The sequence below is a fragment of the Brachyistius frenatus genome, unplaced genomic scaffold (assembly GCF_029030835.1).
Source record: "Brachyistius frenatus isolate BFR_SWC_R1_liver_20210118 unplaced genomic scaffold, ASM2903083v1 Contig_243, whole genome shotgun sequence".
Taxonomy (NCBI): Eukaryota; Metazoa; Chordata; class Actinopteri; family Embiotocidae; genus Brachyistius; species Brachyistius frenatus.
In genome coordinates this window covers 406,827-417,647 of record NW_027210842.1, presented here as the reverse complement: position 1 = coordinate 417,647, position 10,821 = coordinate 406,827, and the positions used below count along the sequence as shown (strand labels likewise).

Below are 10,821 nucleotides of genomic sequence, written 5' to 3'. Positions count from 1 at the left end.
TTCACAAACCCGATTTTGACTTGACTATTTTTAGATTTCACAATAAAAAGTTGCGTTTAGGCTACTTTGTCAAACATGGTTAAATACATTTAATTTAAATTTAGGCAGCGCATACGAGCACATTTGTATGACCAATATAAACATGAAATATTTTGCTATGTGGTGCACTAATGCTTCCTCCACCCTGGATGGTGGTGTTACTCCTCCACCCTGGATGGTGGTGTTACTCCTCCACTACTTCTTTACATAACAGCTTCTTTTTTTTTAAAGTTAATTAAAAAAAAAAAAAGCATCTGGAGGAAACCTGTTTATTGGTATTGTAATAATGACCAGAAGTTGCACATGCAGCAGTGTGTATGTGGGAGGAAGTGTCACACAAGACGAGCACTAAAACAATAAAACAACAAAACAATAAAACAACATCCAGACAGAAACAGACTTCTGCTCTCAGACTGGTGGGGGAAGCTGCTGCTCCGTTATGTTAATAACTTGTGTTGAGTGTGAAATGTCCCCAGACAAAAGGGGGAGAAGGATGAGAGGGGGGATGGTGCTCAGAGGGGAGGGGAGGAGAGGGGAGGAGGGGAGAGGAGAGGGGAGGAGGAGGGGAGAGGAGAGGGGAGGAGAGGAGGGGAGGGGAGGAGAGGAGAGAAGAGGAGAGGAGGAGGGGAGAGGAGAGGAAAGGAGAGGAGAGGGGAGGAGGAGGAGAGGAGAGGAGAGGAGAGGGGAGGGGAGGAGAGGAGAGGAGGGGAGGAGGAGGAGAGGAGAGGAGAGGAGGAGGGGAGAGGAGAGGAAAAGAGAGGAGAGGGGAGGAGGAGGGGAGGAGAGGAGGGGAGAGGAGAGGAGAGGAGGGGAGGAGAGGAGGGGAGGAGAGGGGAGGAGAGGAGGGGAGGGGAGCAGAGGAGAGGAGAGAAGAGGAGAGGAGGAGGGGAGAGGAGAGGAAAGGAGAGGGGAGGAGGAGGAGTAGAGGAGAGGAGAGGAGAGGAGAGGAGAGGAGAGGGGAGGGGAGGAGAGGAGAGGAGAGGAGAGGGGAGGAGGAGGGGAGGAGAGGAGAGGAGAGAAGGAGGGGAGAGGAGAGGAGAGGAGAGAAGGAGGGGAGAGGAGAGGAAAGGAGAGGAGAGGGGAGGAGGAGGGGAGGAGAGGAGAGGAGAGGAGAGGGGAGAGGAGAGGAGAGGAGAGGAGGGGAGAGGAGGGGAGGGGAGGAGAGGGGAGGAGAGGAGGGGAGGGGAGGAGAGGAGAGGAGAGAAGAGGAGAGGGGAGGGGAGGAGAGGAGAGGAGGGGAGAGGGGAGAGGAGGGGAGGGGGAAGTCTGGATCAAATTGGACACCCCGCGAGACTTCGGTGGGCGTGGACTCCGAGGCTCGCGCTTCCTGCTCGGTGAACACGTGGTTCCGCGTCTGGTTCCTGCTCGTCTGTCAGAAGGTTTCAGCTCTTCTCTTCTCCTTTCATCCTCCCGCTCAGCGACAGCTCACCTCCTTCCTCAGGTTTTTCGTGTCGCTCCGTCCCGCTCCTCCTCCTCCTGCTGCACCTCCCCTCCGCAGCGGCTGCGGGACCACCGACACCAGGCCGCGGTCACTTCAGCTCGGAGACACAGAGAGTGTGTGTGTGTGTGTGTGTATCTCGCGCGCCCGGCCCATCCGCGCTCCTCCTCTCCCCCCGCTCCTCCTCTCCCCCGCTCCTCCTCTCCCCCCGCTCCTCCTCTCCCTCTCCTGCCTCGTCGGTCCGTCATGACGCTGGAAGCGATCCGTTACCGGACCGGGTCTCTGCAGATCCTCAACCAGCTGCTGCTGCCCCATCAGACGGTGTTCGACGACGTCCGCTCGGTGCAGGACGCGTACGAGGCCATCAAGTCCATGAAGGTAACGGGCTGTTTCTCCGGTAACCGGCTGCCCTGCACGCCCGCTGCATGCGCATCCGATCCCGTCATGCGTGTTCTTTTGTGCTCCGTCCGCTCCGCTGTCGGCCCGTATTCTGGTTCCGGACCGTCCACCCCCCGAAACAGCCTTTATTCATAGTCTGCACGTTATCATGTGTGAAGGCGGTAAACCGGGAATCTGCAAACCGCCGCCCACCCGTGAGCCCCCCTCCCCCTCTTTCTTTGGGAGAGATTATTGATGAATTATTAATGACCTTTCCAGGCTTTTTGTTCGTGTTTCGGTCCGTGCTGGACTCGGTGACACCTCGAGCTCCTGAACGGCTCCGGAACCGGAACCGATCCCGAAACACACAAGTGTTCACGTGCATGCAGGATGTTGAAGTTACGGAAGAACCGGAAGCATTTTCAGGTGTTTGTTTATTAGAGCCGAGCAATTATTCACTCTTTTGTCTTTGTAGTTTCACACACACACACACACACACACACACACACACACACACACACACACACACACACACACACACACACACACACACACACAGCTACTTGTTTGATCCCGTGTGTGTGTGTGTGTGTGTGTGTGTGTGTGTGTGTGTGTGTGTGTGTGTGTGTGTGTGTGTGTGTGTTCATTGATCTCATTGATCACTGATCTCATTGATCTCATTGATCATTGATCTCATTGATCTCATTGATCATTGATCTCATTGATCTCATTGATCATTGATCTCATTGATCTCATTGATCACTGATCTCCTGTTTCCAACCTGCTGGAAGGAGATCAATACTCCTGATTAAACTGTCTCCTGTCCTGCAGGTGCGTGGAGCTCCGGCCATCGCCATCGTCGGCTGCCTCAGCCTGGCCGTGGAGCTGCGAGCGGGCGCCGGGGGCGATGACCCCGTGACCTTCATCAGGGAGTCTCTGTGTCACCTGACCTCAGCCAGGCCCACCGCGGTCAACATGGGCCGGGCCGCCCGCGAGCTGATGGAGTTCGCCGAGAACGAGAGCATGGAGAAGAACTCGGAGCAGCTCAGAGAAAGGTAACGAAGCTGCAGGACGCCTGCGGGCGGGAGATCAGCAGCTGTCAGTCATTCAGCATCAGCAGCTGTCAGTCATTCAAACTGATCAATAATCCTGAAGGATGAATTATGTTACAAACATTGGTCCTTACTTATTATTATTATTAAAGTGGACCTTGTTGCTACGTTTCCATCTTCCTCCATCGTACTCGTCACTTCTGACAGAAGCTTCGACGTGTTTCTTAATAATAATGTAATAATATTTGATGTTGTTTATTAGTGAAGAACATGAATGTCATGTTTCACTGTTAAACAAGCATGAAACAATGCAGACTGTTTTTTCAAGGAAATAGATTTGCAGTTGGAAAACATTTGTTTAGCCTGAAGGAAACTTTAATGAATGCAAACAGACTTTGTTTGTAGACGTTGACCAGAACAGCTCGTCAGGTGTTGGTGTCTTCAGGAAGTTCTGGTTCTGCTGGAACTCTTCCTGATTTAACGCCGGCTGCAGGTTTCTTCGCAGGAAAGTTGTGATCACATGAAATGTGAAAATTGGGAAACCTACATGTTGTACATGTCGCCCCGAGTGCTGCTATTTTTACAGTGTTCACGCTCAGCGGGGTGCCCAAGTGTTTTCTTCACATTCAGGCAGACAGGAAGCAGAACATGTGATGGTTCCGTGTTCGGGCTGCATGCATCTGACATGACGGATGGTTCTGGATCCCATAACGACTTCAGTGAGCAGGAACATATTAAGATAGTTTCTAACATCAGAGACCAGAGGCCTGAACGGGGAACAGGTTCAACATGTCCACCATACCTTTCCATTATCAGTCTCACTCCACAGAGGACCGTCTCACTCCTCTGACTCCCATCTCACTCCTCTCACTCCCGTCTCACTCCTCTGACTCCCATCTCACTCCCGTCTCACCCCTGTCTCACTCCTCTCACTCCTGTCTCACTCCTCTGACCCCGTCTCACTCCTCTCACTCCCGTCTCACTCCTGTCTCACTCCTGTCTCACTCCTCTGACCCCGTCTCACTCCTCTGACTCCCGTCTCACTCCCGTCTCACTCCTGTCTCACTCCTCTGACCCCGTCTCACTCCTCTGACTCCCGTCTCACTCCCGTCTCACTCCTGTCTCACTCCTCTCACTCCTGTCTCACTCCTCTGACCCCGTCTCACTCCTCTCACTCCTGTCTCACTCCTCTGACCCTGACTCCGTCTCATCTTCCTGATAATGATCAATTTAACTTCTCGTATATCAACAAAACCTTCCAGTTTCTCAACAGGAGCTCAAAGTCAGACGATCCGACTCAAATAACTCCTCATTTAAAGTGAACGAGGCTCTTCAACGTCTCCTCGGACCATCAGAACCATCAGAACCATCAGAACCACCGCTGACCCGTAAAACAGCACAACCAGAAGTGGTGGTGTTTTTACCAGAAGAGTGAGGCGACCAGATTTACATGAGTTTTCTCCAGTTGTAAGAGATGGTGTTTAATTTTTGAACGTACAGTATGTGTTGAGTTAATGTTGTTGGAAAAGCATTTAACGTACTTCTCTTGAGGAGGAGAGGAGAGGGGGAGGAGGGGGGAGGGGGAGGGGGGGAGGAGGGAGGAGGAGGGGGAGGTAGTGACATGACATCCACTGGAGAGAGAGATGAAACAGAAACACAGACCTGATGGACTCGTCTGGACCGACGTGGCAGACGAAGCCTTCTCTCACTTCCCACCTCCTGTCTCCCCCCCCCCCCCCCCCAACAGTGTAATTGCCTGGATCGAAGACATGCTGGAGCGTGACGTCAATGACAACAAGAAGATCGGGAACTATGGAGCCCAGCACATCCTGTCGGGCGTCCCGCGGGACTCGGTGACCATCCTCACACACTGCAACACCGGCTCGCTGGCCACGGCAGGATACGGGACGGCCCTGGGTGAGCCTTCGGTTTTGAGCCTTCGGTTTTGAGCCCTCGGTTTTGAGCCTTCGGTTTTGAGCCCTCGGTTTTGAGCCCTCGGTTTTGAGCCTTCGGTTTTGAGCCTTCGGTTTTGAGCCTTCGGTTTTGAGCCCTCGGTTTTGAGCCTTCGGTTTTGAGCCTTCGGTTTTGAGCCCTCGGTTTTGAGCCTTCGGTTTTGAGCCCTCGGTTTTGAGCCTTCGGTTTTGAGCCTTCGGTTTTGAGCCTTCGGTTTTGAGCCTTCGGTTTTGAGCCTTTTTGAGCCCTCGGTTTTGAGCCTTCGGTTTTGAGCCTTCGGTCGGTTTTGAGCCCTCGGTTTTGAGCCCTCGGTTTTGAGCCTTCGGTTTTGAGCCTTCGGTTTTGAGCCCTCGGTTTTGAGCCTTCGGTTTTGAGCCTTCGGTTTTGAGCCTTCGGTTTTGAGCCTTCGGTTTTGAGCCTTCGGTTTTGAGCCTTCGGTTTTGAGCCTTCGGTTTTGAGCCCTCGGTTTTGAGCCTTCGGTTTTGAGCCCTCGGTTTTGAGCCCTCGGTTTTGAGCCCTCGGTTTTGAGCCTTCGGTTTTGAGCCTTCGGTTTTGAGCCCTCGGTTTTGAGCCCTCGGTTTTGAGCCCTCGGTTCCGAGCCCTCGGTTCCGAGCGAGGATCGTTGAGGTATTTCTACGCTGTGACCGTAACGAGCGCTCTGTGTGCAGGCGTGGTCCGGAGCCTGCACTCTCTGGGCCGGCTGAAGCGGGTCTACTGCACGGAGACGAGGCCGTACAACCAGGGCTCCAGACTGACGGCGTACGAGGCGGTCGCAGAGGGAATCCCCGCCACGCTGATCACCGACAGCATGGCGGCTCTCACCATGAGGGAGATGGACATCACAGGTCTGTTTCTGTCTGCTGTCACGTCTCTGATCATTTGGATCCAAACTTCTCTTTCTGAGTGCCTTCTCTCCTCTGTGCTCTCTCAGCTGTGGTGGTGGGGGCAGACAGGGTGGTTGCCAACGGCGACACAGCCAACAAGGTGGGCACGTACCAACTGGCCATCGCCGCCAAGCATCACGGGATTCCTTTCTACGTGGCCGCGCCCAGCACGTCGTGCGACCTGAGCCTGGAGAGCGGCAGGGACATCATCATCGAAGTGCGCCCCCCCGAGGAACTCACCAGTATAAACGGAGTCCCCATCGCCGCCCCGGGTAAGAAGTGACGCAGGGTTTTCAAAACAATTCATGGACAGGAAGTTAAAGAGCAGAAAGTCCAGTAGAGGTTTGAGAGGGAAACATCAGGCAGACTTTAACTAACATCACGAGATGTCCGAATCAGAGCGAGGACTCTGAATGCTGAGGAACACAAGGACACCGGCTCTATTCTGCCTCTTTCACTGTTGATTTGTTTGTTGTTTATTTACTATTTTCTCAGTTGTATTTCTTTATTTTTTTATTTTTTTAATTATTTTTTTACTTGGGTTTAGTTTTTTTGCAGTTACATTATAAAGATGTAACATTATGATTATTAGACCGAAATGGGGATGGACCATAGACTGTATATAAAAGTGGAAATAGCTTCCAGGTCTGAAAAGTGCCATCGAGTGCAATACCACCGAGTACCACTAGAGGTCAGCTCCCATTCAACTTCTCTCATCAAATACAAAGTCAACAGATTTTTTTCCAAAAGTCAGTTTGGTGCTGTTTCCTGGCAGTCCATCTGAAAATATGTCTGCCATTAATTAGATATTAGGTCTCATAAAGTGGTATGTTTGGGAGCGTGTCTGTTTGATTGACATGTCTGCGGTTCAGTCAGGTTTCAGCTATAGGTGGGCGGGGCATAATGTCCTTGGATTTCCAATCAGATCGAGCTGACTCCTCCCCAGCTCGTCCAAATATGTCACTTTTGGAAGTCCTTCAGAAGAATTGCAGACTTACAAAATACGCACAAAAAACAATCAATGAAACCTTCAAGCACTCTGCAAGTTTCACAGCGAGCACTCGTGAGCTTCCACAGACTGAAGAGTCAAAGTGAGTCTGTTGGAGTGGACGATGTGTTTTAGGTAAGTTGAGTCTTTAATCTCAAATTACGTTGCCGGGCTGAGAGGTGCTCGGTGACGTCGCAGTAATTAAGCTCCTTTAATGAGTCCACTGGCCTCTGGAGAGCAGCATTGGTGCTTCAACATTATATCTCCATTTATCTTTAATTTACTCTCCAAATAAATCTTCTATAGTTTTTACTTTGAATAAATCTCATTAAAAGTCTCTGTGCTATAAAAAAAATATTGTGAAAGTGTCAAAAAGGTCGGTCCACTAAGAAATACACACAAAGTACGTATTCAGCCTTTGTTCTGTTTGGACGTTCAAAAGTTTGTGATGTCACAAACTCACGCTCATGTTACGTCATCACTGTCCAAAATGGTATGTGGAAGAAAAGACGGAGCATCAGTCATTTGATCACAGAGCTGATCTGCTAAAGACCGAAGACAACCTGTGATTGGCCTGAGGGCGTGTCACTCAGAGAAGACTCAGCCAATCAGAGAGGTTTACTGATGTAAAACTACTTGAGACACAAAATATCTTCTTATGGATTTCAAGTGTGAAAATGAAACACAGGAAACACCTTTCAGTGTTTTTATGAACTATTAATCCTTTGTGCCACAGAGCTGATGGCTGGCCAGAAGAACCCAACATAATGATAATGATCCACCATCAGGAGTTCTTGTAAACTAGAAAATCAGTTCCAATTTGAAGTCAAACAAAATCGACATATTAAGTAGGACAAGCGCATAAAGAGGTTTTAAAGGTCTCGTTCACTCCTGCAGGCATCGAGGTGTGGAACCCGGCGTTCGACGTGACTCCTCACCAGCTGATCACGGGAGGCATCATCACAGAGCTCGGCGTCTTCCTGCCGTCGGAGCTGCAGGCGGCGCTCACCGGCCGCCTCACCGCCCTCTAGAGCCTCCGGCCGCCGCCGCACGCTCACGTCTCACGTCTCACCCACCGAAAGACACTCTCATGTCCTCACAGAAAACGCACCGTCATGGTTTGTGGGTTTATTTGGTTTGGTTCACTGTTACACGTCCGTGGTGTCCACAGAATGAACCGATATCTTCCGTCTCTCGCACGAGTTCACAGCAGGGAGTCGAGCAGTCGTCTCCCGTCCCTCCGTCCCTCCGTCCCTCTGTGCTCGCTTCATTTCATCCCACGCCATCTTTCATTCTCTCTTTCTGAACGGCTTCTGCAACAACACAAAGAGCTCAGCTGGACTCGAACCCATCGATTCTATTTGGCAAACTAATTTAATGAGACGTTACATGTTCGAGGGCTTCTTCAACACGACAAAACAAAAACCTCCCAATAAGTACGAATGACACGAATGACAATTCAATTTCAAAGTAGTCGTGGTTTCTAAGATGCTGCTACCCACTTGTAAATAGAAATATCCTGCTGGTAGTGTGTACATATGTAGAAAAACTAACTCCTGCTAGTGGAAGGTTCTGCTATTTTAACCAAATACATCATTATTTAAAATTCAATTTGCCATCTAAAATGTTATATTAACATTTAATTTCTTTTTTTGTAAAGGAATAATCCAAATTTGTAGCTCCTAGTGATCTGAAAAACTATATTTCACTCACTTTTTAACCTCGCGGCCAAAAATTGGAACAAGTGGAATCCGTCCTCGTTAGTCAGCTGAAGCCTTTGACGACACACGGCTGTATTTATACCTCACTTCCTGTTTGCATATATCTGTTCCCAGTTGTACTGTGTCATACCACACTTGTATTCTCATAATGTACTTGTGTGTGTGTGTGTATATATATATATACATATATGTGTGTATATATATATACACGTCACCCTGCTCTGTAAGGATGAAGGGAACTTGTAATATTTTGACCACAGCAGCTTCAGCTGTGACGTCTGTTTTTCTGTTAAAGGAATAGTTCGTCCCATTTACTGATGTTTGTGAAACATAAAATACCCTGATAGGTTGTTGTCGAAAGTTATCCCACATTAAGAAAAAACAAAATATAATTAATTAAATTGTATTCCCTGTCGATGGTAGTAATGAGCCAATGGGGGATTATTGATTGTTTAGCATCTTTCAGCTCATTGTTTTGGTTTTACTGTGCTCACAGCTGTTCTTCAGTTAAAAAAAAAAAAAAAAAAAAGCTCCAATAAATCAGCTGTAGACTTCCTGCTGTACATCAAACAGCAGACACACAGTTAGCGACTGGAAGAAGAGCAAATATTGGATAGACCGGATTCTTCCGATGTCAATATGCAGCAGTTTGCTCGCTAAACGGTTTCTAACGTTTGGTCCAGAGGCCGAATGATGAAGGCGCTTACCACGAAACTGAAGCGTCCACCGCTCCACTCTTTTTGGAAAATCATCATCCTCTTTCTTTATTTATTGATTTTCCTGTCGCTCTGAATTAAAAAATAATGCAAAATACGTAAAACAAAAAACTGTAAAAACCAACTTTGTAAGGTTGTATTATGATAATTGAGGGTTTTTAGTCTGTTTTGCTGCTCAAATGAGGAAAATGAATCAATTAGTGTAATTTTAAAGATAAACAAAAACTGGTTTTAACCTGAGAAGGTGAAGACAAACATGTGACCAACCAGTTCAGCCGACCGACCTTCAGAGATAATCACGTCTTTATTTCTGGGTGAACTATTCCTTTAAGGTGGGGGGGTCTCATCCACGCTGCAGTATCTGTTGGCAGAAAGCACTGCGACACATTGAACACCACCAACGATCAGAATGTAATCTTTCACTGGGTTTGGGGCCAGACTTCAGACACTCGTCACTTCTTGCCTTTGTGCTCGGTTTCCAATGTTTGTACCGTTTGGATTTCTCCGTTTTACGGCAGACGGACCTGCAGACATCAGAGTTCAGGTGGTTCAGCACCGACGACACAAAGCTTCTTCTACCGACTTATGGTTCTATGTTTCCGTCCTTCATCATCCTGATGAAGGAACAAGGTTTAAAAAAGAACAAATAATGTAAAAAGACATCCAATAATGTTGAAAATGATCAGATTCATTTAGTGCTGAAACTGTTTTAACAGGAAAATAATTAAGATTTTGATAATCTATCATTAATTTGTCATTTTTAAACATTATCTGGTTCCATCTTTTAAAATGTGAATATTTACTACTTTTCTCATTTTTCTATCATTATAAATGGAAAATATTTGGACCGTTATTAGGACGAAAAACAAAGTTAAGCTCTAAAAACATTTCTAAACAAATAAATCAGAGACTAATTAATGAAATGATAAATAATGAAGTGCAGCTCGACTATTTAACCAAAAGCTGCTGACTGATTCTGAAATTGAAAACAGACCTGATGTATGTTGGAGGTCCGTGTGGAAGGTTTACAGGAAGGTCACCTGACCAGCGAGCCCACGAACACCTGTTGTTCCACTGAAACATCTGGATCTGGGCCGACGGTCCGCCGACATCCTCGTTTCTATCGAGGAGCCAGAACGTCGTCTCGTCAAGCTCAAAGAGATTTTAGACAAAAAAACCTGAAAACTAGAGACTCTGTTTGATTTTCAGTGAGTGAATATTCTGCTGTCACATGACGCGGTTGGAGGAGAGTTTCTGGACATGAATGCTGGTTACATGTGAAGAACAGAGGAAACAGAAATCAGGGCCAAAACACCTGATTCATTCATTTAAAAAAACTAAGATTAAACTTGTGAACATGTCGAAGCTGAATGTAACATGCAGCTGAGTTTAGAGTCAGAAACAGATGTTTCTGCAGCAGGTGAAGCGTTGACAGGTGAAGCGTTGACAGGTGAAGCTCCGGACCAGGAGACCGGTCAAACATGAGTCGACCTCGCTGCTCTCATCCAAACTGGTGACAAACACACTTTTCTTTTCTGCTCCAGAGAAAACTTAACGCCTAATAAGTGCAGTATCCACATCTTTAAAAACGCTGTAACGTCAGCTCATTTCTTCACCTTTATCTTCCTCCTCATCAGTCTTCATCATTCTCA

The 10,821-nt window shown here is 48.0% G+C and overlaps 1 protein-coding gene across 1 annotated transcript; it reads left to right on the top strand.

The window, feature by feature from the left end:
• Positions 1 to 1,671: 1,671 nt before the first annotated feature.
• On the top strand, positions 1,672 to 8,959 carry mri1 (methylthioribose-1-phosphate isomerase 1). Its single transcript, XM_069720512.1, has 6 exons — positions 1,672 to 1,855; positions 2,687 to 2,910; positions 4,655 to 4,824; positions 5,529 to 5,705; positions 5,792 to 6,016; positions 7,630 to 8,959. Exons 1-6 carry the CDS (start codon positions 1,724 to 1,726, stop codon positions 7,761 to 7,763), a joined length of 1,062 nt encoding a protein of 353 aa, XP_069576613.1. The 5' UTR covers positions 1,672 to 1,723; the 3' UTR covers positions 7,764 to 8,959.
• The last annotated feature ends 1,862 nt before the right edge of the window (positions 8,960 to 10,821 follow it).

Bases quoted from the DNA above. Each gene is read 5' to 3' on its own strand.
- mri1 (XM_069720512.1), top strand. From the start codon at position 1,724: ATGACGCTGGAAGCGATCCGTTACCGGACCGGGTCTCTGCAGATCCTC. The intron at 1,856-2,686 runs GTAACGGGCTGT...CCTGTCCTGCAG, and splicing joins AGGCCATCAAGTCCATGAAG to GTGCGTGGAGCTCCGGCCAT. The intron at 4,825-5,528 runs GTGAGCCTTCGG...CTCTGTGTGCAG, and splicing joins AGGATACGGGACGGCCCTGG to GCGTGGTCCGGAGCCTGCAC.